We start from the raw sequence: 24,331 nt of genomic DNA, 5'->3' as shown, positions 1-24,331 counted from the left end.
GATGCCCAGGGTGGAGTTGTTGGGGGTCTGTGCAGGGCCAGGGGCTGGAATGGATGATCCTGGTGGGTGCATCCCAGCCCAGGAGATTCTGTGATTCTCTGAGTGCACATCCAGGGATTGATGGGCAGGAGAGCAGATGCTCTGCACTGAGCAGAGTCGCTGCCATGGGCCCCTGGCTGTGGGTGTGAGGTCTCCTGCATCAGAAAATACCCCTTCTCTCACAGTTTTTTTTTTTGTTTTGTTTTGTTTTGTTTTTTTTTTGGTTTTTTTTTTTTTTTTGTCTAAGCAGACAAAATATGGGTGTGGGAAGCGGGGCAGGCTGTCAGCACACTTTGGGAGAAAAGAGCTTTGTGTAACCAGGTACATCCCTGGCCCACCTCATCCGTCAGCCACTCACCCTCCTGCCTGGAAGGCCTGAGCATGCACACACAGGCTCACCATCCGTTCTGCCTCTGCAGAACCATCCATGGGTAATAACAGAGGAGGCACCTCTGGGGACAGGTTACCATGACCTGTTAGGCTCGTACAGCTTAATTAGTACAATTGAGTTTCCGGGTAGGAGCTATCGCTTCCAGCTGGATATCAGCACAACAAAGCAGTAATTGTGTTCCTGGTTACACAGAGGAGTTATTAATTTGAGAAGTCAGTTAATGTCAAACATACAAATAGCCCTGGTTTCATATTTACAGCAGGTAGGAAAACAAAGTACATGGCAGGCTGGGTGAAGGACTCACGTGGTTCTTACCCCAGGACTGATTCTGGCACAATCCAAGGCAAAACAACCATCTCTGGTCAAGGAATGTGGCAAAACCCTGGCAAAACTTCTGCTCCTGATTCTCAACAAAGGAACCTTCCACATCATCCCCAACCCCAGCTGGGCTGAGCCCTTGCACAATGGGGCAGCCTGGAAGGCTCCAGTCGAGGGTTTCCACTTCCTTGGACAGGGACTTTGGACAAGAGGAATGGCTCCCACTGCCAGAGGGCAGGGATGGATGGGATATTGGGAATGAATTCTTCCCTGTGAGGGTGCCAAGGCCCTGGCACAGGGTGCCCAGAGCAGCTGTGGCTGCCCCATCCCTGGGAGCGCCCAAGGCCAGGCTGGACAGGGGTTGGAGCACCCTGGGATAGAGGAAGGTGTCCCTGCCCATGGCAGGGGGTGGAACAAGAAGAGCTTTAAAGTCCTTTCCAGCCCAAACCATTTTGGCATTCTGTGATTTCTCTTGGCTGTTGCCACCCTTGGGATCCATGCCCAAACCAAGCTGAGTTGCTTTTCTCCACCAAGCAGAGGTGGATCCAACACTCCTCTCCCATCTTTGCTGCTGTCTTGGTAGTGCAGGGTTTTGCTGTCCCCTCTGGCTGAAAATGCCACCCTGTGCCCTCTTCCTTCCTTCTCACCCATCCTGAGGCCACAGGTCTTGTCACCCTTCCTGTCCCCTGGGCCTTCATGATTCTACTTTGCTGCAAATGGTTCTGGGATCCATTTCATGATAGATTTTACTCTTAAAACTAATTGCATGTTTTTTCAGACCATACTTTCCCATAAAAAGAGTTTTGGGCAGGAAAAAAAAAAGAGACATGACAAATTCAATCACTTTGGGTTTTTCATTTCTTGAGTTCCCTTAACGTGTAAATTTCACACGAGGCTTTTTCCCTACCACTGTGACAAGCAAACAGAACTCAGCAGTGCTCGCTGGGGCTTCCTTCTGCTTAAAGGCTCTGATTGATGGAGGGGGGATTTGTTTCCCTTCCATAAGATCCCAAAGCTCTTCACTATGTAAAAGTGGCAGATGTTTCAGCGCTTAAGCTTGGAGCCCTCTGGAATGGGACATCCAAGCAAGAAGCCCCCTGCACCTTGACACTGGCCAGGAGAGAAGGATGGGATGTGTAAAGCCCCAGGACTGAGACATCTGGAGGTTTGAGAAGGCAGAACATGAACTTGGTGCCATCCCCAGGGTCACTCAGGACCCCACCACTGGTGATAATGAACTTAATTCTGCCTTAAAAAAACAACAGGAATCGTGATTTTTTTTCTCCTTGGGCAAGGACCACTCTGATGTATCTCCTATGGCTTCCCTCATGCTCAGAGATCCCAGATCTTCAGACAATATTTATTTTTAATCCCCCCGCATATGTTTGTCAGTAAATAACTCTGAACACAAAGGAAGAATGTTTAAACAACCTAAACCCCCTTTTGTGGCCACAAATCCACAAAAGCCAGCTTTGCAAGGCCATCCCTGCTACCAACACACCAGCAAGCTGTCACCTTGCTGGAGTTTTTGAGGAGCCACAGGTTTTGCATTGGGTTTGCATCCTGGGTTTTCTTTCTGGGAAAAGCACATGAGGTGAAATATCTCACCCATAGATGTTCCCTTGGGAAGCATCCATGGACTGGGCTCCCTGTTAGGATGAAGCCACTAAACTACCTCCATGGTTCTGTCAATCCAAGATTTTAAGCCCAGACCTCCTATTCTCTTAGTTAGGAGGGCAAGGGAAAAGAAACAAAATTCAACACAATTTCCCAAGAGACATAAAGCCCCCTCTGCCCCTATAGAGAACATAGTTTTGATTAAATTGAGCTGCTTTTTCCTTAGGAAGTTTTCTTCATGCTCGCTTATATAATCACACACAGGTCTATTTTAATGCAAAAAAAAACCTGCTTGGAAAAGAGACCTCAGAGCAATCCACTCCCAGAGCCAGAGTGGAAAGTTACAGCCTGCACCTTGTTTTCTCTTCTGGAGGCAGAGGGTTAATGGCAGTTTCTCAAAACTGACAGATTTTCACAAAATCTTTGGCCTCAGTGACATTTTCTAAGCAAGAATCCCTCTTCTTTAAAATCTGCTGGCATCTCGTGATGGTGGGAGGCAGGCAGGGCTGGGGCAGGCTGTCCTGTGCTGGAGGCACAGCTCCTCTGCTCCTTTCCTTAGCTGAGGAGGCTGGAGCTGAAATCGCAGCCCCCCTCCCTCGCTGGCAGCAGTTTCCTGACGAGGAGCAGCATTTCCCCAGGGAGGTTTGTTTGCCCACGATGTCACTTGGGCTGTCACTCGCTTTTGGACGCAGGACAAGCCGGTGTCACCAAAAGCAAGGGGAGGGCAGAGGCTGGTGAGGTGTCACAGTGGTCCTGAGCAGGGGATTCTGGCACAGGGGTGAATTAACCCTCTGGCAGCAGGGGTTTGTTCATTTGGATGTTTTCCCTCCTTCCATACAGAGCAGGTTTTGCACAGACACAGCCTACAGCTACTGTAGGGTCTTACACCCCATCTGGCCTGGGTTTATCCCACCTCTGTCAGGTTCCCTTTGGAGCTGAAGAGCAGCTCAGCCCACCAAAAACCTCCTTGGGTGTTGCCAGTGCAGCATCCTCCACTTGGAAAGGACTCAAGGGGACCTGGGCTCCTCGGCAGCACGTCCATGGATGTGTGCCCATCTGCTCTAGCACCATCGACAGGGGCCTGGAAGCCCAAAGAGGCTCCCTGGTGTCCCAAGGGTGGTAGGGGACCACACGAACCTTTCCTCTCCCGCTCCCTTGAGCCAGTGCCAGCCTCTGCCAGCCCGTTTGCTGGCGGAGCATCGCGGTGCCAGGCTGGAGCAGCAAACGGCTCCGGCACACATCCCGCCTCAACACGCCCTCCCACGCGCCTCTGCGGCTTCCTGGACAGTTTTGGGATGGGGAGGGGGCAGTCTGGGAATTTACTGGCTTTCTTTTGCTGCAAGCAAACGGGCAGGAAAGGGAAAGGGAGAGTAATTAGCTGTCACCGTTGTTCTGCTACCTGCGATGGCGGGTAAAATTAATGGAAAGCAACAGAAGTCAGGGCGACGTGAACCGACTCCCAACCAGGCCTCCTCTTTGCTCCCTTCAGATCTCTCTATTTGCCAATCTTCTTGTGGCTTTTGATGTCTGTTGTGTGTCTGTGGGGTGTTTTTTTGCTGTTATTATTTATCACTCGCAGTAAGAAAGAGAATCTTTAAAGTGGCAGAAGAAAATGGGAAGGTTTAATATTGCAGGAGGCAGAGTCCCTGAGCATTTCGGGCTCCTCAGCTGATGATTATTTTTGTGGAGTTGGTGCAGGCAGGGCAGTGATACAAATCTCATTCTGTGCATCCACACAGAGCTCTCACCCCCAGGGCTGGCGGAGACCTTTGCAAATAATGTTATCTTTGGTGTCAGAGGGAGCCATGTGGAGCCACCCTCCAGCACCAGCTGCAGTTCTGGGGATCACTGCACTTCCAAAGGAAGGTGTGGGACTGACAGACAGACACACAGACATAGCTGAGAAGAGGGACACAGCCCTCCCAGCTGCTGCAAGGTGTTGAGCACAGCAGCTGTGAGCAACACACAGCTAGCTCTTCATAGCTGAAGGATGTTGCAGGAGGTCCAGTGTCGGAGTCCAGAGCATCCCTTTGGCTGCTCCGGATGCCTCGAGACCCTGGCAGGGAGCACAGGGACCTTGGCAAGAAGTCAAAAACACCTGTGGCTTCAATTTTAGCCCATGGGAGAGGCTGCCAACCTTATATGAGGAATTCCAAGCCAAAAGGGTTCGAGTAGTGTAATAGGGGAATTGACACAGGGTGGAAAAGTAGAATTTTGGGGTTTTTCAGAATGTAATTCAGGGGTACAAGAAGAAGGAATCTGGGCGTGCCTTAGCCTTTTCTTCCTTCTTCTTGTCCTCCATGTCTCGGTGTGATAATGACACTTTTCTATTGGTCTAGGATAGGGACACCCTGTCCAACATAGATTTTAGGTATTGGTACAGGAATGTAAACATGGTACACGTAAATTTGAGTTTATAATGTGGGAGACGCCCGGGGCTCGGGGCAGACTGCCATGGCTTCTGTACTAACCGGACTTCAGCAGGTCAGAGAGAAAATATTTTAGATAAGAAGAAAACTTGAAAACTCAGCTTCGTGCATTCCAGACCTTTTCTTTGGCTGCCGGGCTAGGGAAAAAGGACTTTCACACTGTTGAGGTCTTGCCAACCCGGCCCCGACAGTCCAGCAAGTGCTGCAGCAGGAGCAGAGGTCAGGAGGAGCCTGGGGGCATTTATCTGTCAGCCACCCAAGGGACGGTGAGGCCCCACTTCTCCCCATCCCATGGCCAAACAGGGAACACAGCAAGTGCAGTCCAAGCAAGTTCCCCCCACCCCCGCTGGGCTGAAGCCCAGGCTGCCGCCTGCCCGAATCCTCCTGCATCAACCAGCTTTGTGAGCAGCAGCTGCAGCTCAGGGCGTGAGCCCCACCATCCCCCTGGTCCTGCTGAGCCAAGCTCAGAGCCATCCCACAGCATCCCTTGTCCTCACCTCCACGTGCTCCCCCCCAGAGCACTGTTTGTTTGTTGGCTCAGGGCCGGCAGGAAAGCCCTTGCTCAGTAAATACTGTTTTATCTCTGAACAGCATCTCACTGTGGCTCATCAAATATTAATCCAAACTCAACTGCTTCTTAACGAGGTTTTCTTTAAAGGCATTGGGGCTCGAACACATCTGGTGGGAGGCGGTGTCCTGGCTTCCCCCTGGCTTTCCCCCTGGGAAAACAAAGGGACAACAACAGGGAAAAGCTCCCTGGTCCAGTTCCTCCACCCTTCTCCACAGGATAGGCATTTCCCACCCAGCTTTAGGAGAACAAGTGGATGAAGAGCCCAAGTGTCTTTGGTGTCTCCAGGGATCACACATGCCCAGGTACAGGTTTGGGGTGTTTTGGCTACCGGCCTTGGGGAAAAAAAGTGGCAGAATTTTTTGGGTTCAGGTAGATACAGAAAAATTTCACTTGATATCAAGGAGCTGTGAGAAGGAAAAAGAACATCACAATGTGCATCATCTGTGCTTTGGCCTGCCTGCCTTACACTGTGCACCTTGGAGGCATTCCTCCCACGGAGACACAGTTTTTTTGGGGAGAAGTTCAAACTCCACAGAGTTCTGCTGCTCTTTACCCTTTGAGCCTTGTCTGCACCATTTGGGGACCTGCTGGCATCTCTCCAGATTTATTCATTAAGTGCCTCAGCTCCCACGGGAGAGTCAAGTTCTCCAAGAACATGTGCCCCATGTCCTGCTGGAAACAGCTTGGAAGTTTGCTCAGACACTTGAAGCAGCTCCCTCATGGCTCAGCATTGCTTTGGTTCCTGGCACAGAGCAGGAAAAGCAGCAGAAATCTGGAAAAGACTTATCAAAGGGATGGGGAATGGAGGAGGGAATGAGCAGCTGGTCAGCCCTTGCTTGGCTTGGCAGAATCTTTGCACTTTCCCTGCCCCAGTGGATGTGGCTGGATGGACCAACTCACTGCCAGGAGCATTTCCATCATCAGTCTGTCATGGGCTCAACACACAGACCCAGCTTCTCCAAAACAAATCCCAAGGAAAGAGCCAAGAGACATTCCCTGCCATCCCTGAGTGGTTGCTTATGGCAGAGGGGGAAGCCCAGAATGAAGGTCAGCAAGTCGTGGAATTACAGAATCAGTTCGGTTGGAAAAACTCTCTAAAATCATTGAGTCCAACTTTTAAACCTGCACTTCCAAGACCACCACTAATCCATGTCCCCAAGTGCCACATCCACATATCTTTTAAATTCCTCCAGGGATGGGAACTCCACTTCTGTCCTGGGCAGTCTGTTCAAATGTCTGACCCACATTTTAGTGAAGAAATGTCTCCTAATATCCAATCTAAGCCTCTCTTGATGAAATTTGAGGCTGTTTCCACCCCTCCCACATCACTGATTCTCATGGAGAACCCAGGGAATCCCATCCCTAATTCCTCACACTCACTTCCCAGGGATCACACCTGTTGCCATGCCAGAGGTCTGCCCCCAGGGATATATCCTTAGCAGGATAAAAGGGAAGGTGAAATAAAACTGCCTGCCACATCCAAGCAGTGAGAGCTGGGCTCATGAATGGGTGCATCCCATTCCATACGAGCATGAAGAAGCCACATTTATAATAGAGTCAAGGAATTCAGGTCTTAGGGAAGGAAGAGCCATGGGAATTGTTTGCTGCTGCCAGGTCAGATGAGCAGAAGGAGAAATCACCCCAGACAGTGGGAACAAGATGCCTCTGTTCCAGATAGATCTCCATTGCTTCTTTGCTTGGTCAGTGAAGCTTCTGGATGTGCTCAGATCCCTATTCCTGGGTGAAAGGCCAGGGAAAGGCATATTTGGAGTTTAACATCCTTTCATGACACTAGAGTTGTCCCTACCTCTTCCAGCTGAATATATTCACACATCCATAGGCTGTAAAGGCCAGAAGGGATTATTGGATTGTGGGAAGCTGATCAGAGATTCAGGGCAATGATTTCATTGGCAACTTCTGAGAGAGAAGTGGCAAATGATCCATTTAATGGGCACTGCCTCCAGCCAAGCCAGAGCAGGGGCTGTTTTCCCTCTTCTGGCACTATAAAACCTGGATATATTTTAATATGCAATTCCGGTGGCTTTGAAAAGTGTCTCCTGGGAGCTGGTGTGTTTTTGTGTTCCTCTGCCTGTTCCTGGAAGGCCCAGGATAAAAATGACCAACCCTTCGTGCCTTGCATTCCCAGAGCTTCTGATCACCAAGACCCCAACCAGACTGGCCAAGGGAGGAGGATCTGCCATATTAACTCTTATTAAATTACAGTCATGCCTCTCTTAATATTTAAAAGGGAATGTCAGGAGTTTGGAATGCTGCAGAGCCCCAGTGGCTGCAGGCAAGGTGTGAAGTCTGTGGGTGCAGAGACACTTTTCTCCACTTTCATTGCACTCAGTGCCCCACTCACAGGAAAATCACCCAGACTTCTCCTCCAGGGACTGCACAGGGACCCTTTCAAGGCTGGTTTGGATGGGCCTTGGAGCAGCTTGGTCTGGTGGAAGGTGTTGGAATGTGATGAGCATTAAGAGCCTTTCCCACCCAAACTCTTCTGGGATTCTATGATCTGGGGCAGCCCCACAAGAGGTTCTGCAGAGTCTCAGGGGTCCCAGCTGCCCAGAAAGCTGCAGAGAGATGAGGTGGGGAGCAGCTCAACAAATGTCTGGTCCAGACCAGAGGCATTTCAGCATCTTGAAACAGAATGGTCAGTTTGGTTTTGCTGCCATTTCTTGGCACACTTTGGACCTTCTCCCCCCCAGCCAGCTCCCTCCTCCAGTCCAGCCTGGGAAAGTTCTCATTTCTGCCAGTGTGCAGTTTTTGTGGCCCTCCTCCCCCGCTCCCATCTGCTCCCTCCCGCTGCAGTGGCCGAGGCTGCCGTCTGTCCAGCGGCAGGACGCTGTGAGCCCATATGTTGTCCCTCGGCAGGGCTGTCACCTCTCCTGCTGCCTCCCGCAGCCAAACTTGGCAGGGGAGGGAAGAGAAGCTGGAGTGGGGAAGGGGCCCGCAGGCATTTCACAGCAGTGACAGAATAAATCTAATTTATAGACATAGCAAAATGCAGCTAAAGCAGGAGTTGAAATAAATGCAAAGCACACCGGGGTCTCAAGTTATCGGCACTGTAACATTTTTCCTGACTATCTCTGTTTTCCTGCCTGGGTTTGTCTTTGTAGCTTCCTCCCAGACAACTGGACCTTTGCTCTGAAGTGAAAATGAAAGCTGGGGAAAAAAAAAAAAATACCAGGAAATGAATGCTTCAGATCTCCTTCGTGATGCATCAGCCCCATCTGCCAGCTCCCCGTGACAGGGAGCGGAGTGTGGCTGGTTGGCAGGTGGAGAGACAGGCTTTAAAAAAAGGAAATAAAGTAAAATAAAAGGCACAACTATCCCTGCAGCTGGGAAGTGAGACTGGGCTGTTGGGGGGGCTCTGCCAAGGCACAGAGCTCCAGGTGAAACTGGGAAGACAGGGTTGGAAGAGCCTTCGCTCATGGAGGTGTGAGGACAGGGAGATTTGTCTTTCCATTCCCTGGCTTGTCAAGGTAATGGGAACAAGCGGGTGGGAGATGTTCGGAGGCAGCTCGAACTAATTAGGAGAGAGTGTAGAGGGGAGAGAGACTGATGGAGGGGGGAAAGGCGGGGGGAAGGAAAACGCTTTGTACTGGTGAGCACCATCCTGAGGTAGAGATGATGCAAGGTACCAGAACAAAGAGTGATGGAGCAGCCAGCCCAGGGCTGGATGGAGGGGCTGCCAGAGGGGGTTGAGTGTTCCAGGAGAGCTCACAGAAACATGGGGTGTCCCATGGTGCTGCTCATCTCCATCCCAGCCAGGACCACCAGTAAGCCAGGAGTCGGCAGCATCGTGAGTTTTCCAAACTCTGCTCCATCCCTTTCCCGGCATTAGAGTGAACCTGTCTCCATCTCATTTCCAGCAGACGTTAGGGTTGGGCTTGTGTGTTCCCAGCCTTGTCAGTCACCCCTCCCTCAAGACGCTCCTGGAGCTGGGAAGGGAGCATCATTGCCTCCTCTGGCCAGATCTCCTCTCCCTTTGCAAGAAGTGGCAGCTTTTTGAGCCTAATTTAGCAGTCTTTAATCTGAGTTATTCCAAACCACACTTGCCACTTCCTTCATGCGCTCCCGCAGGATGATGGGCTGATTTCACAGAACGAAAAGCCTTAAGCAAATCTTGTCACACAAGAAAATTGATTTTTCAAAACTGACTTTTACAAGATTACTGGTGGTTTTTTTCCCCTCATCTTTCTTCTATATCGTTCCCTTCCAGTCTCACGAGGTGGCTTCAGATCTAAGGAAATTAGAGATGCTGTGACTAAATTGAAAATGTAAAAATGGGGAGAAAGAGGGGAAGAAAAGACACCCAGCACCTCCTCTGCTGCTGCCTCTGAAGGATACGGCTGCTTGTGCTTGTGAAGGAGCAGAGCTGTCTCCTTGACCTCTCCCACTGCCAGAACATCAATGCCATGTCACAGTAGAGTCTGTCCAAGGATTATGGCAACACCTCACAGGCAACATCCCCTGATGGGCATTCCTTGGTGATCCCTAGGCTAGATCATGGGTTTTTTTCATTCTCTCCCTCAATCTGTACATATTATTTTATCTTTTGGAATTAAAAAAAAACAGTTTCCCCTGCCGCTCGGTTCAGAGACATCTCAATGTGTTTTGTTAAAAAAAAGAAGACAGAGGAAGAGTTGCCTTGAAGTTGTTTCAGACAGCTTAAAATATGCTAAGCTTTTGTGTTTCTGCCACATAAATAATGAATCCTCTTACAGCTTCTGAGTCAGGAAAGACGTTGATTTAAGAGGCCTTCAGCTCTGTTTGAGGCTTTTCTGCCAGAAAGGGAGGAATGTGACCAGGGACGAGCGAGGCATGAAGGATGAAGCAGAGTGGGCAAGGAGGATGAGGAACAGAGGTGGCACCCACCACAGCCCTGCAGGAGCTGTGCTAAGGGATTCCACTCCTTGATTCCCTCTGTTCTCCTTTATTGCAGATTGTGGGGGCTAGAGGTGTGTTTAAATGGAGGACAAATCTGTGAGCATCTACTTCTGTCACTGTCTCTGCCCCAAGTAAACCAGTGGGGATCTGGTGACTGCAGCAGCATCAGTTGTTGTTCATTTGACTCATTCCCCAAGTGCCACCCTTGGAGATGTCTCTGCCAACAGAGCGGTCAGGAGAGCTGCAAAATGTAGGCCAGCAGTCATGGCAGGAGCATGGGAAAGCCCAGGGGTGCTGGTGTCCCACAACAAACCCAGTGGGTCCCACATGCCCTCCAGCACCACGTGTCCTGCTGACTTCCCCAGTACCGTGACCAGACACAGGCAGTCAGAGGGCTCAGCTGCTGGATCCACTGCTGAGCTGGAGCTGGGAGGTCAGGCTGAGTTCATCAGGAAACAGCAAAAAGAGAAGCAAGGGCCAAGCTGGCTCAGGCTGAGCTGGGGCAGGGGAGCCTTTCCTCCCCAAACCTGCATGACAGTGGCGCCTGTGCCGAGGACACATCCTCTCCACCTGGCATGGAGTTATCTTGGCACAACTGTGTGGGGTACACAGCACCTACCCTTGCACACCCCATCCCAGAGAGACCCCAAAGGAGTTCTGGGCTTGGGGAGTAACCCTGTTCATTTCACGTCCCAAAAATACCCTTGGCTTTCTGTTCTGCTCTAGAAGCTGCTGGCAAATATTAAAGCAAAGAGAAAAGGCAGGGTGTTGTCCCTGGGCTAGAAAGTTGTTTGTAAATTATCAACCAGCATTTATTGCTTAGCTCCACTTTGTTACTGAAGTGGGTAGTGAAGAACTTCATGGTTGTTACTTTTGGAGATGGCTTTTTTTTTTTTTTTTTTTTTTTTTTTTAATACTGTTTCATGCTGTTTTATGGAGAAGTTGATAGATAATCACAGAGCTCTCTGAGTCAGTTTGTTGTACCAGGACACAGCCACACTGGGTTGTTTTCCTGTGACATGGCTGAGAAGGGCAGAGTTGTGCCAGGGTGTCAAGGGCATTCCAGAGGCTTGTGATAGAAGAGAGACTTGACCAGAATTTTGGGCATGGATGGATGGCTGGACTGATGGATGGCTCAGGGAGCTGGGGTTGTTTCAGCTGGCGAAAAGGAAGCTCAGGAGAGACCTTATTGCTCTCTAGAGCTGCCTGAAAGGAGGTTGTAGTGAGGTGAGGGTTGGTTTCTTGTCTCAAGTAACAGGTAATAGAATAAGAATAAACAAGCTCACGTTGCATCAGCAGAGGTTTATATTTGGTGTTAGGAACAACTTCTTCCCCAAAAAGGCTCAACAGCCTTGGCACAGTCTTCCCAGGGCAGTGGTGGAGTCCCCATACCTGGAGGGATTTAGAAGGTGTGTAGCTGTGGCACTTGGGGACATGGGTAGTGGTGGCCTTGGCAGTGCCAAGTAACGCCCAATGATCTTGGAAGTCTTTTCCAAACTGAGCAATTCTGTGATTCCATGGATGAACTTCATATTGAAAAGATGAACAGATTTTTTGTGAACTCCTAGCTTTATTCTACTCCCCTGTGAGTTGTGTGTTTGCATTAGCACAAGGGAATGCACTTTGGATATTTATTATTCCTCCTCATGACTTGCCAGATCCCCAAGCTGCTCACACTCCAGCCAGCAGAAACCCAAGTTCCTTACACAGAAATCCCAGCCCTTGGCATCTTCTGTGAGGAGAGTCCTGCAAAATGAGGGCTCAGCCCATCTCACCCAGGTGACTCAGCTGCCTCTGTTGATAATCCTAACGTGAACCTGATATCCTGTTGATAATCCTAACGTGAACCATCTGATCTAGACACAGTTGAGCCCTGAATAATTAACTGTTCTGGCAGGGCAGGCCAGAGAACCTGCCAGAGAAGGAGCTGTGCCTCACACCAACCTGAGGACATGCCAGGAGTCAGAGCACAAGGAACAAGCCTGAGCAATGGGATGGAAACAGTGGTTGTCATAGGGAAGGAGGGGCTTTAGGGCCACTGCTGGGGCTGGAAAGTCAGACAGAGCCAGCTCAGGCTGGTGGGCACCATTTTTGGTGGCCCAAAGCATTGCCTGGGCTGTTTGACATGTCCAAGGTTGGCCACCATCCTTGAAGAGTTTATACAAACTTGGCCCGAGGTCTGTCTCCTCTTGCCATGCCAGAGAGAGGGCAGACCCTCTCATGCTGCAGACATCAAACCACAAAGCCTTTGAAAACATCTCAAACTCAGGACCAGGTCAAAGCCTCAGGGGAGCTTTAAGAGCCAGCCAAGAAAAAGAAAATCCTTGGAGAAGACCCAGACACCCAGCAACTCTCTGTTGCGTGAGTTCCATGTGCAGAAAGGCATGAGCCATTCCTGCCTTCTGTGCCAATAATTTCTGCCCTGAAATGTGTGGAGTTGGCAGCTCCAGTGATCTGGAACACAAGGTCCCAGCCCAGCACTACTTTCAAGATCCCCAAACAGCAGCTTTCTTATGCTGATGAAGACCTGTGAGTTTCTGTCTCCATTCACCATTGTCTTTTCCCTGACAATCTCAAAGGAATTCCACATTAAGGTGTAAAGTTGCAAAGGTCTCAAACACAGGTGGAAAATAAGAACTAGAATAGAGGGAAAGGCAAGTTCAAGCAGCTTCACAGCACTAAGATTCACTTTGCACTGAGGAGGAGGATAAATACGGCAGAGAATTAGCTCTTCAACATGCCAGCATCCATAAATCTGGCTAAAGACATTCTGCTACGGGGGTGGAGTGGGGTAGGAAGACCCCAGAAAGGGCTAATCCTGTTAAACGATTTGAAAAAACACAAACCACGTGATTAAATTGGATTACCCAAAATAATAGTTAAGCTATTAGTCATGTCTATTGTGTGCCAGGGTAAGTCAAGATGATGTAGGCAGGAAAAATGAAATGCAGCATCACTGCCAAAGGGGTAAAAAACTCCCCGAGGAGAGGTGACACCTCCAAGCTCATCCAGGACTGGGGAGTGACTCACATCCCCAGTATTTCCCCAGGATAAGCAGTTTTGGCAGCTGGCTGTCATACTCTGAATGGTTTTAAACTTTCTCTGCATGCATTAAAATGAGGAATTTAATGTGCATAATTTAACCTGGGGGGGGAGAAGTACAATTTTCATATGATTCCATGACTCTGGGGTCAAAGATTCTTAAATCTGAAGTCCCCTCCTTAGAGGGATAAGAAGTTCTTGTGGAAGAGGCTGAATTTGTAAAAGAGGAGGGGGCCAGAACATCTGTAGTGGCAAGAGAAGTGCCAAACAGGGATTAATGGGGACAGGTTTGGTGCCCAGCCCTGTCATATGATGGGGTGGAGGAGGAGGGGGGGGTTTAAACAGTGGGATTAAAACAGCACATCTAAAGCATCTGCATTTTGTTTTGATCTGTCACGAAAACAGCTAGACTTGCAGAAGGAATCATCCAGTCCATGAAGTTTGATGCTTTCCCTTTGAAACACTGACAGTTTTTCCAGAGGCCTCTCTGGTTTCCTTCCAAGGGAGGGATGAGGGTCCTTCCCAGCCCCTGGTGCAGGGAAGGAGCCAGGGTGGCACAGTGGGATGGGCTTTGGCCAACCCCTCTGTCTTGGTTTGAAAAGCCAAGTGTCCACTAAGGAAGGCAGGAGCCTCCCTTGAAATGGAAAATGCAAACCCCCTCCCTCCAAATTATTATAATTTTTGAAATTAAGAGGCTCTCAGGCAAAAATATGGGAGTAGGAATAACAGTTCTTTACTAGGAAAATTAAAAATACAAATGCAACAGTACCAAAAAAAAAAAAAAAAAAAAAAAAAAAAAAAAAAAAAAAAAACATTGCCAGAGTGAGAGCAGGCCCTGGCAGGCTGTGGGTCAGGGTGGTGGCAGCAGTGCCATTCCATGGGGGCTCAGCCCTCCTGCAGTGCCAGCTGTGCTTCTGCTGGAGCAGGATCCTGGACAAGGCTGGAGTTTTCCTCTGAAGCTCCAGGGCTGCTGGAGATGGGCCTGGGCTTCCTCTGGGAATGCAGTGGGGCAGAAAGCTGCTCCTCTGGGAATGCAGTGGGGCAGAAAGCTGCTCCTCTGGGAATGCAGTGGGCAAAGGCTGCTGTGCTGTTCCAAGGTCAGATTGGATCCAGGTAGGAATGCTTGGCTCCTCCCCTGGGCGGGGCCTCTCCCCATGGGATGATGGAATTTTCTCAGCCATGCAGGGGCACTCACTGGCCATGAACAGGAGATCATTAATAATTAATGGCCCATGAACAGAAGAGATCTCCTGGAGGGAGGATTGGTTGTGGAGAGATAAAGAAAAAACTGCCCAATGAACAGCAGAGAACTGCCCCAGCTCTGACAGATGGCAAATAGAATACTCCCAAACCACATCTTACAACCCAGGACACCCTGCCTGCATCCATAATCCTCCAGTGCTCCGCTCTGCACACGCTGAGGTGCACGTGCAATTTTGGGCAGGTTTTATTCCCCACAGTGCCCGGCCAAGCCCTGCCCGTGGGCTCACAGGCCCCTCCGAGTCTCTGGAGCTCTGTGCAGCCCAGCTGCAGCCCCAGCAGTGCCGGTCCATTGATTACCTGCACGGCTCATCAGCCCTCTCCAACCATTCCCCACGGCTGATCAGTCAAGTCATTGACAAGTTAACAGCTTTGTTTACTTCTCCCTCTCGCTTCTGCAGCCAATTTGTTCCGATCACTGTGCTGAGAGAAAGACTGTTTTGATTGGTTTCTCACCCAAAATGAACCATGGTGGGTGCATGGATTGGTGACATGGCTTTAATTGTGTCATCTGGGAGAGAGAAACCTTCTCACCCCACTTCTTTCAGGTTCCTGTGCCTTGGGCAGCAGACTTGACCCCAGGGTGTCCCTGATAATCTCTCCTCCAGAACCCCAGTGCTCTCCTCAGAGCTGAACTCTCATTGAACATCTTCAGGTGTGATTTGAGGAGCTCTAAGTAGTTCCTCATGGATTTTTCCCACCCACGGGATGTGCTGATGGTGAGGAGGAGATGCAAAACCCAGGCACTGCCCTTGAAGACTGCAGCTGATGAGCAATCAGGCTCATCCCAGCCTCCTGGCTTGGCAGGAGTGGGAGCACTGGAGCCAAGATGAGATGGAAAATCAAGCCAGAATTTTCCTCTGCACTGAGGTGTTATTATTATCATCAAAATCCCAGAGTGTTTAAAAACAATCCAAACCCAGTAGCAGCAACTGGTGCATCGTGGGGAGCGCAATCAGACACCAAACATGTCCTTGTCAGGGGTAAAAGTCTGAAATTTGGGGAAAGGTTGCAATCTTTCTCCTTGTTTATTTCTTTTAAAATTTTTTTTTTTTAAAAAGGCGGGAGGGGAATAGGCAGGCGGAGATAAGGAGATGAGTAAAGTTGGCATCTTTGCAATTGAGCTGTGGCATGTCCACCATTAGAACTCGAGGTTCACTTTGTGGTGGAGCCAAGATCCCTAAATTGGGATAGAGAGGTTTGGGAAGAGGTGATCACTGCAGCAGCTGTTTGTGCAGGGAGGTTTGTCATGATGGGAGCTGGAGGCTTGGAAACATTTCCTTGAGTACAATGGATACGATACACAAGGAAATACCTTTCCGTGTGCTTTCTTCCCTTCTAGTCAGCACAGGTGAGGCCACATCTCAAATCCTGTGTCCAATTTTGGGCCCCTCACTACAAGAAAAGACACTGAGGTGCTGGAGCATGTGCAGAGATGGGTACAGAGCTGGGGAAGAGTCTGGAGCACCAGGAGAGGCTGAGGGAGCTGGAAAGGGGCTCAACTTGGAGAAAAGGAGGCTCAGGGGGGACCTTGTGGCTCTGCACAGCTCCTGACAGGAGGGGGCGGGGGGCCGGGCCCTGCTCTCAGGGAACAGGGACAGGACAAGAGGAAATGGCCTCAAGTTGCCCTAGATCAGGTTTAGGTTGGACATTAGAGAAGATTTTTTTATGGAAAGGGTTGTCAGGCATTGGCACAAGCTGCCCAGGGCAGTGGTGGGATCACCATCCATGGAAGTGTTAAAAACCCCGTGTGGCTGTGGTGCTTAGGGCCACAGGCTAGTGAAACCTTGGCACTGCTGGGTTAGCAGTTGGACTGATGATCTCAGAGCTCCTTTCCAACCTGAACAATTCCCTGGCTCTGTGATTCCACAGCCCAGACCCCGTGCTCGAGGCCCAGCCAGAATTCTCAGGGCTCTGAGCTGGATGAATCCCAAGCTGGAGGGCCCAGCCGTGTAATTCAGATGGGGAGAGGTTACCCAGGGCCTGCTGCTGATAAATGAACCCACACTCAGAGGGGGAGGCGGAGGAGCCACACGAGCCCCACACATCTTCATTAGGAAGGGAGAAGAGGAACAACCCAATACATCACCATTATGAAAATTTACTCGTAATAAAGAAATAATTTGTGCGATGCATCACGCCGCAGCCGCGCGGGGGGTACCGTGACACCGCTCGGGCTGGGAACCTCACTCCATCATTTCTCACAAGGCTGTCACTAGCAGGAGCCATCCATTGTGCCTGTCCCCTTTGGACCTCCAAAAGATGCCAGAATGTCATCCTCAAAACATCCATCCTGTGGAGGTTACCAAGGCTCTGGGGCCTCGGGGGATTTGGGGTGGTGCTCACAGCATCCCGCTGGGGACAGCTCTCCTGTGAGGGTGAGAGGAGGGGATTGCCACATCACACACCAGGAACTGAAGGTACTGCTGGCAATAAAGCAACAAAACCCATTCTCTGAGCAATTTGTAGCAATTAATAGCCATTCCCAGGAATGAAATGTTAATTAATTCTTTCCCTGAGCCATGCATTTATTTAAGGCATTTGTGGGTGTTCTTGGTACTTTTATTAAGCAATTAAAATGCGTCCAAGAAAATATTTATCTATTTTAAGTAATTCTTAGTAAACACGATTTATATGGCAAGCAACCACTTTATTTTGCATTGTTAATTAAAACCGACGACACACTCCACTTCCCGGGTTATTCGCCACCAGAGCAGCCGCGCTGCCAGGAGTGCTGGTTCAGAGCTGCTGGCAGCTCCAAAATCCTCCCTCGGAACCTTCAGGGTGGATTTGTGCAGTGCCTGATGGGGCTTTTCAGAGCCCAGCAAGCCCCAGCAGCCCCGTGTTGACCCCCAGGAGTCCCTGTGCTGCTGTAAGGAGCCGTGCCCTGATGAAAACCTTTCTAAAGAAGATTTTGTTGAGTCCTACAGCTTCCCCAGGGCTGGGAAGTCAGTAGTTTGTTCCCACACGCTGAGTGTTGAAGGATTACAAACCCTTGTTGTAATGTAGGGCAGACAGAGGGAGATGTTCATTCAGGTGAGGGATGACGTGCGTGTTAGAACGCTCCTGCACAGACTGACACCCTGTGGGGTTTGCTGTGCTCTCACTGGGAGCATGGGGAGCTCTCCAGGGGCTCCACCAGCCTGGAAGCTCAGCCAGAACCAGGATTCATGGGAAAAGGGGATGGAACTGCTGGGCAAAACCCTTTGTGCAGAAGGAGACACAGCTGAGCATCCCACAGGAAGAGGCACAGATGTGTCATCCCAGCTTGTGGCAGGTTTCCTTCAGAAGCAGAAGAGGAAAAAACACTAAGACGTGAAAACCAAAACAAAGCCCCGGCATTGTTTAGGAGCTGACAAATCCCAAACTGTCCTCTCTTATTTGCTTGTGTGTACTCTTAGCTGGGAAGCAATCGATGGAGTCAGAAAAATGCTATTTCCCTGAAGAATATCTCCTTAGAAAAGTTCCTCCCTCTCTCTTCAGTGTTAAAAGGACCCACTGCAGGTATTCTATTTTTTGTTCATTCTTTAATCACCAGCTTTCAGTGCTGACTGTAATAACCCCTTTGAAACTTGGATCAAAATATCTCTTTCCTGGTTGAAATTTGTTTTCTTCCATCACCCGAGCAAATTCAATTTGCAGAAGATACTGAATTGGGAGGCACCTGGTACTCCCTCCAGAGAGGCCAGAGGAAAACAAAAGCACATTAGAAATATGAGAAAGGAAACAACAGAATGAAACCCAGCCCACGGGGGGAAGAAATGCCCATCTGGGGACACAGACTGAGATGGTGCTCGGTGAAAAGAAATGAAGATGAGAAAATCTGCACATCTCTGTTCTGGAGCCAGGCTGGGAGAGCTGGGGGTGCTCACCTGGAGAGGAGAAGGCTCCAGGGAGAGCTCAGAGCCCCTGCCAGTGCCTAAAGGGACTCCAGGGGAGCTGGAAAGAGACTTTGGACAAGGGCCTGGAGGGACAGGACACAGGGAATGGCTTCCCACTGCAAGAGGGCAGGGATGGATGGGATATTGGGAAGGAATTGTTCCCTGGGAGGGTGGGCAGGCCCTGGCACAGGGTGCCCAGAGCAGCTGTGGCTGCCCCTGGATCCCTGGAAGTGTCCAAGGCCAGGCTGGACAGGGCTTGGAGACACCTGGGACAGAGGAAGGTGTCCCTGCCCATGGGACAAGATGAGCTTTAAGATCACTTCCACACCAAACCCTTCTGGGATTATGATTCTATGATCTGCACTGGTCATGTGACATGGGATGGTGGGAGCAGGGGTCAGTTTGGAGCTGGGTACTCCAAAGATGCCTGTCAGTGGTAGAGGGCAGGAAATGAAGGCACCCCACAGTCACCCTGTGGGGACCACCTGAGAGGCACAGGGGCACTGGGATGGGTCCCATGGCATCCCCTCTGCCTGTGCTACCCCTCAGCCTGGAGAGCCCAAGGGAGTCACAGAAACAGGTCCTATGGGCAGGATCCCCGGAGACAGAGCCTCACCTCTCTCCTGGCACAGGGGAGCCCCCCTGCCCAGCCCTGCCCCCGCAGTGGAGTCTGGCCAGGGGTGAAAATCAGCACAAGCAGTGACAGGCGAGTTAGTGGCCAAGTCATCCAGGGAGAGACTAAAGCAGGTAAATTTATATAGTCTGGAAAAGACCCTGGGTGGCACATTTGCAATCTATAAATACCTTCAAGGGAACAACATAAACGAAAGGAGCCCCTGATCTCCAGGCTGGCAGGACCAGGAGCGCTGGCTGGGAGCCAGTCTTGGTGCAGTACGGCCACGGAGACAGGAGGAGGAAATCACAGAGAGCCGCAGCAGTGGAGGTGGTGGATGGGGCTGCAGGAGCATCCTCCCATCTTCTCTGCTCTGTTTTATTGAGGTTCTGTTTATTAATAACAACTGAATGGTTAATAGGTGAGCAAGGCACGTTATGGGCTCGTTAAAACCCTCAGTAAGTTGCCTTCTGGCTGTCCATGAGCCCGTCACAGGAAGCTTTACAAGAGGGTTATCAGTTGCCATTATTAAAAACCAATTTGACATTATAAAAGATCCATACTGCTCGTTCTGCCACATTGATTTAGCAATGTTAAGCCTTGGAAAACTGGAGCAAGAACCTTGATCTCTGCTGAAGCACAAAAAATTGGTGTTTGTGACACATCAGGAAATCCAGTTTTGCAGCAGCAATGGGTTTTGAACAAATCCATGAAGCACCATGCCACGGTTGTTGGGGGTGTTTTCCCAAGCAGCTCTTGGAAACCTTGTTCTGTTTTGCAACATCCAGAAGGACCTCATCTGAGCTCTGCCCAGCTCAAACCCACTTCCAGACACTTCTCCATCTGGTTCCAATTCCCAGTGCTCTCTGGGAACATTGTGAGGATGAACTGCAGGCAGGTGTAAGGACATGACCCCACAAGTCATTTTTATCCTCATCTTGAAGCCTCCTTCTTGTCCTTTGCACAGCAGGGAGAGTGGATTTGTGCAAAATAACCAGGGAAGTGCCTGGCACAAGAGAAGCTCTGGATTGTCCCAAAAGTTTGGTGCCATGCCCTGTCCCATTGACTGCTGAAAAAAAAATGGCTTAATGTACCTGCTGCCTCCCTTGAGCACCTGAGGAGCAGAACAGGTCTCTCCAGAGGCTGGAAAACTGCTCATGACTGGGAATCTCTACAGGGACAAAGTTGTAAAAGGAGCTTAATGGAGCAGAAATATTCCTGACAAAGAGCATGGGGCGTTTCCCCATTCACCAGCTGGAGTTTCCCTGTCACTCTTCCTTCCTTCCTTCCTTCCTTCCTTCCTTCCTTCCTTCCTTCCTTCCTTCCTTCCTTCCTTCCTTCCTTCCTTCCTTCCTTCCTTCCTTCCTTCCTTCCTTCCTTCCTTCCTTCCTTCCTTCCTTCCTTCCTTCCTTCCTTCCTTCCTTCCTTCCTTCCTTCCTTCCTTCCTTCCTTCCTTCCTTCCTTCCTTCCTTCCTTCCTTCCTTCCTTCCTTCCTTCCTTCCTTCCTTCCTTCCTTCCTTCCTTCCTTCCTTCCTTCCTTCCTTCCTCCCTCCCTCCCTCCCTCCCTCCCTCCCTCCCTCCCTCCCTCCCTCCCTCCCTCCCTCCCTCCCTCCCTCCCTCCCTCTTTGCATTCATTCATCCGCAGTTCCTGAGATCTGAATTCAGGCCTTTTGGACCAGCGAACCAAACAGGAGCTGTCAGGGTCGTGCCTCCTCTCCATCCCACAAGCTGTGCTAAGCTCTGGCCATGAGGTACCAGGCCTCTGGCAGATGCCCCCGTGCCTCTGCTGCCCCATCCCAAGGGAGCAGCTGCTGCCACAGCGCTGTCAGGTGCCCCCCACAACGGGCAGCAGCGTTCCTGGGGCAGGGAGGCAGCAGGGCAAGGCGGATCCGTCGGAGGCAGGGAAGCAGGATGCTGCTTGGCTTGGGCTGCAATTCCCTCTGGGAGGAGAAAGGCATCACCAAAGCACCACTGCCCATTCAGACCTTTGGAGCAGCACCTGGAAGGCTCTGTTTGCACAGGTTTTTCCATACAGAACCTCCCTCATTAACACACGAAGTGCAGCCCTAGAAATAAAACCGGCATCTCCTGATTAATTATTGGAGGGGGAGGCGAGGGAGGCAGAGGAGGGAAGCTGAAGTGGCCAGTCAGCATCTGTTAGAAGTGCAAAGATAAATGGAAGGCGAGGGCAGGTCAGTGCATACAAATCACTTCCATCACTCGGGAACACCTCTCAGAGCGCTGTGTCACCACGGGGGAGGCTGAGCAGGTCACCAGGGTTCACAGTAGCAGGCGCTCGGGGAACTGGCTCTGGCAGCACTCAGGGTGTTCTCCAGCCTGCCATGGATGAGCATTCTGCTCTCTCTCCAGCCCCACAGAGGCACATCAGTGCCTATGCACCTTCAGCAGGAGCTCCCTGCAGCTCCAATTGTCCTTGGCTGCCTTTGGGGCAGTATTCAAGCAGTGGGGAACCGCGGCAGAGTGACAGGAACAAGCAGAGGGAAGCAGGAAGCCGCTGGGAGGACCAGGAGCTGCTTGCCTTGAAGGGGACAGCTTTCCCCAAACCACCCCACCGACCCCATGTGGGGAGCAGCCTCAGCGGCTCCTTCCTCTCTCCAGAGCCCAGCTCCCAGTGCCTGCATCCTTCCCAACCCATCCAGCACAACCAGAAGGGCAGCCCCAAAACAACAAGGCAGAGACTCCTCAGGGAAACCCTCTTCCTTCCAATTTACCTGTCAGTTGTTTGGGGAGGATTATTATATGTTTTTTTCCCAGGCTTTTTTTCCCTTGCCCAAAGAGTGGCTGGAGTTTCACACCGCCTGACAGCATCTCCCGCCTTTCCCACCCGTTCCCGAGTGGCAGGTTGCCAGATGGTGCCCCATTAGGTCACATTTGCTCATTGTTTGGCAAACAGGGCTTAATTCAAGTGCTGAGTTGACAGCTTGTTCTCCAAGACAATTTGCAAGTTGCAGTGTTGCAAATGCCAGCTTGGCTTTTCGGGAAATGTTATTTCAGCTGCCTTAAAGGGATAAAGTTCTCTTTGACTGGGGAAAATAAAAAGAAAAAAGGAAGAAAACGGCCAAAGCAGGGGGGCCAGCAGAAAATGTTTTTAGTAGTTTTGATGAGGAAGGACCAGTAGTGTTGTTGGCAAGCATTCAGGAAGGGACTGTCATTCCCCATCAAGTGGAGACCCTCCATGTCCCATTCCTCCCATCCTCCCATCACTGAGGTCCTTCACAATCCTAAAAAATGAGGTGTATTCCCAGTGAAACAGGGTAATAGAATGTTGGCTTCTTTTGGAAAGGTTCCTGTAGGGGTACATGTACACATCCCTCTGATGGCTCCTGTCCAAAACCTGTGGCTGTAGTCCCTAAATCCCCAGGGAAGGGGACGATGCTGCGAACAAGCTCATGTCCCTTCTGAAGTCAGGGGCACTCTGGGCCTGATGCCCCCAGCACTGTGACAGCTACACGTGGACATGGCAAGAGACACAAAACAGCACCACGGTGATGCTCTGTTTTCTTCAACAGGTGGGCGAAAAAAGGCCAGGTTATAAAGGAAGCCTCCGGTGACTTCTACGAAACCATCGTGGACCACACGTTCTTCTTTGAGCCCGTCTCCTGCGAGGTCACCAATGCTCTGGGCAGCACAAACATCAGCAGGACCGTGGATGTCTACTGTGAGTAACCTGTTGGCTTGAGTCCGGCTTCCAGGCTCAGCAGAGCTGCTGAAAATCAGCAGGAAGCAGACACAGCTCAGTCTGACTTGCCCAGGGTGGCAGGACTTGCTGGGCTCTCCTGCAGCTCACGCTTTGTAAAGGCTCTGGTGGTTGGACCTGTGATTTCCTTGCGAGCTCGTGGGGTGGTCACTGGGGAGCTGGTCCCTCTGGAGTTGCATCAGGCACCTGCCTGAGGCTTTTCTTTATTTGACCCCCATCAAGATCTACCACTGCTCCCTCTGAGCTGGTTGGTTTGGGGGTTTCTGGCTGGCAGTAACTCCAGTTTCCTCTGCGCAGTTGGGCCCAGGATGGCGACAGAACCGCAGTCCCTCCTGGTTGACCTGGGCTCGGACGCGGTGTTCAACTGTGCCTGGACTGGGAACCCCTCTCTCACCATCGTCTGGATGAAGCGAGGCTCGGGCGTGGTAAGAACCACAGCGGGGCAGGGGCACGTCCAGGGCAGGGGTGCTGCAGGAATCTTCCCACGGAGCACAACTCGTGTGGTCTGGGAGCTCCTGGCTCCTCCAAATGCAAAGGGGTCCTAAGAGTGGGGGAATTTATTTCCATGATGATGGACAGAAGGGTTGAACCAGAGCATCACTTAACACCTCACTGAGGGGAAGCAGTTCTGCAATTCACCTGCATGTGGTTCCTTCTGGGATGGTCCTGTGTAGGATAGTCCTTTCTGGGATGGTTCTTCCTGGGATGGTCTTCCCATGGATGGTCCTCTCTGGGATAGACCTTCATGGGATGGACCTTCCTGGCATGGTCCTTTCTGCCCCCCAGGCCTGGGATTTCACATCCCTACATGTTCACCCCAGCACTCCCTGCTCTCAACTGGGGCCTGCTCCAGGGAGGAGTTTGGATCTGTCCCAGCAGACTTCTCCACGTCTCTTTCGTACTGAAACTCTTAAGGAGCTTTGCCAATCATAATCTCAGCTCAGTCAGCCCCAGGAAACAGAAGGTGCTCTGATCCCTCCTTACAGACAGGAGGTCTGAGCAAAGCCACAGGAAAAAGCTAAAGGAGGGCTGAGATGTGATACTCATTCAGAAGCACACACAGGTTTGGGTTTGAAAAGCATCTCCCAGCTTCATCTGGGCAGATCTGTGGAGGAGGGAGTGCTGCTGTTCCAGCTCAAGGCTGTAATTGGAGAGCTGGACTCCCACAGAGGGGCTGAGTCCTCCTTCTCCTGGGGACACTGAGGCATTAACTGCTGGGCTGCTTTTTCCAAACCATAATGACCTTGGTGAAGGCCATCTCCTGGGAAAAAATTATAGACCTGGGAGAGCTGATGGCTTGAATCAGCAAAGGAATCCCAGTGGGTCAGTAATTCCTGGGTGGTTTCCCATCCCACAGCTGCTGTGGCTGTTTCTCTGGGTTATCACTGCAGGCTCTCTCACACAGACTGTTGTTCTGCTGCCTCGAGGTGGCTGCAGGAGCTGGGGACAAGGGCTGCCTCACCCTCCTGCTCCAGCCCAGCCCCCATCAGGGCTTGCCTTTGCTTTTCAGCAGTGCCCAGGCACAGCTGCCTGCTCCCTTTTTATCTGCCTCTCTC

At 50.9% G+C, this 24,331-nt stretch overlaps 1 protein-coding gene across 4 annotated transcripts in view; it reads left to right on the top strand.

The window, feature by feature from the left end:
• Window positions 1-24,331, top strand: part of KIRREL3 (kirre like nephrin family adhesion molecule 3) — a 368,214-nt gene that overhangs the window by 319,930 nt on the left and 23,953 nt on the right. For all 4 annotated transcript variants that reach the window (XM_053996902.1, XM_053996900.1, XM_053996903.1 and 1 more), the window contains 2 exons: window positions 22,588-22,736; window positions 23,073-23,200. In XM_053996902.1, coding sequence (XP_053852877.1) covers window positions 22,588-22,736; window positions 23,073-23,200 — 277 coding nt within the window. The remainder of the gene's footprint in view (window positions 1-22,587; window positions 22,737-23,072; window positions 23,201-24,331) is intronic.

The sequence above is a fragment of the Vidua macroura genome, chromosome 22 (genome assembly GCF_024509145.1).
Source record: "Vidua macroura isolate BioBank_ID:100142 chromosome 22, ASM2450914v1, whole genome shotgun sequence".
Lineage (NCBI taxonomy): Eukaryota > Metazoa > Chordata > Aves > Passeriformes > Viduidae > Vidua > Vidua macroura.
Note: the sequence above shows the minus strand (reverse complement) of the source record. Positions and strands in the feature narration are given on the sequence as shown.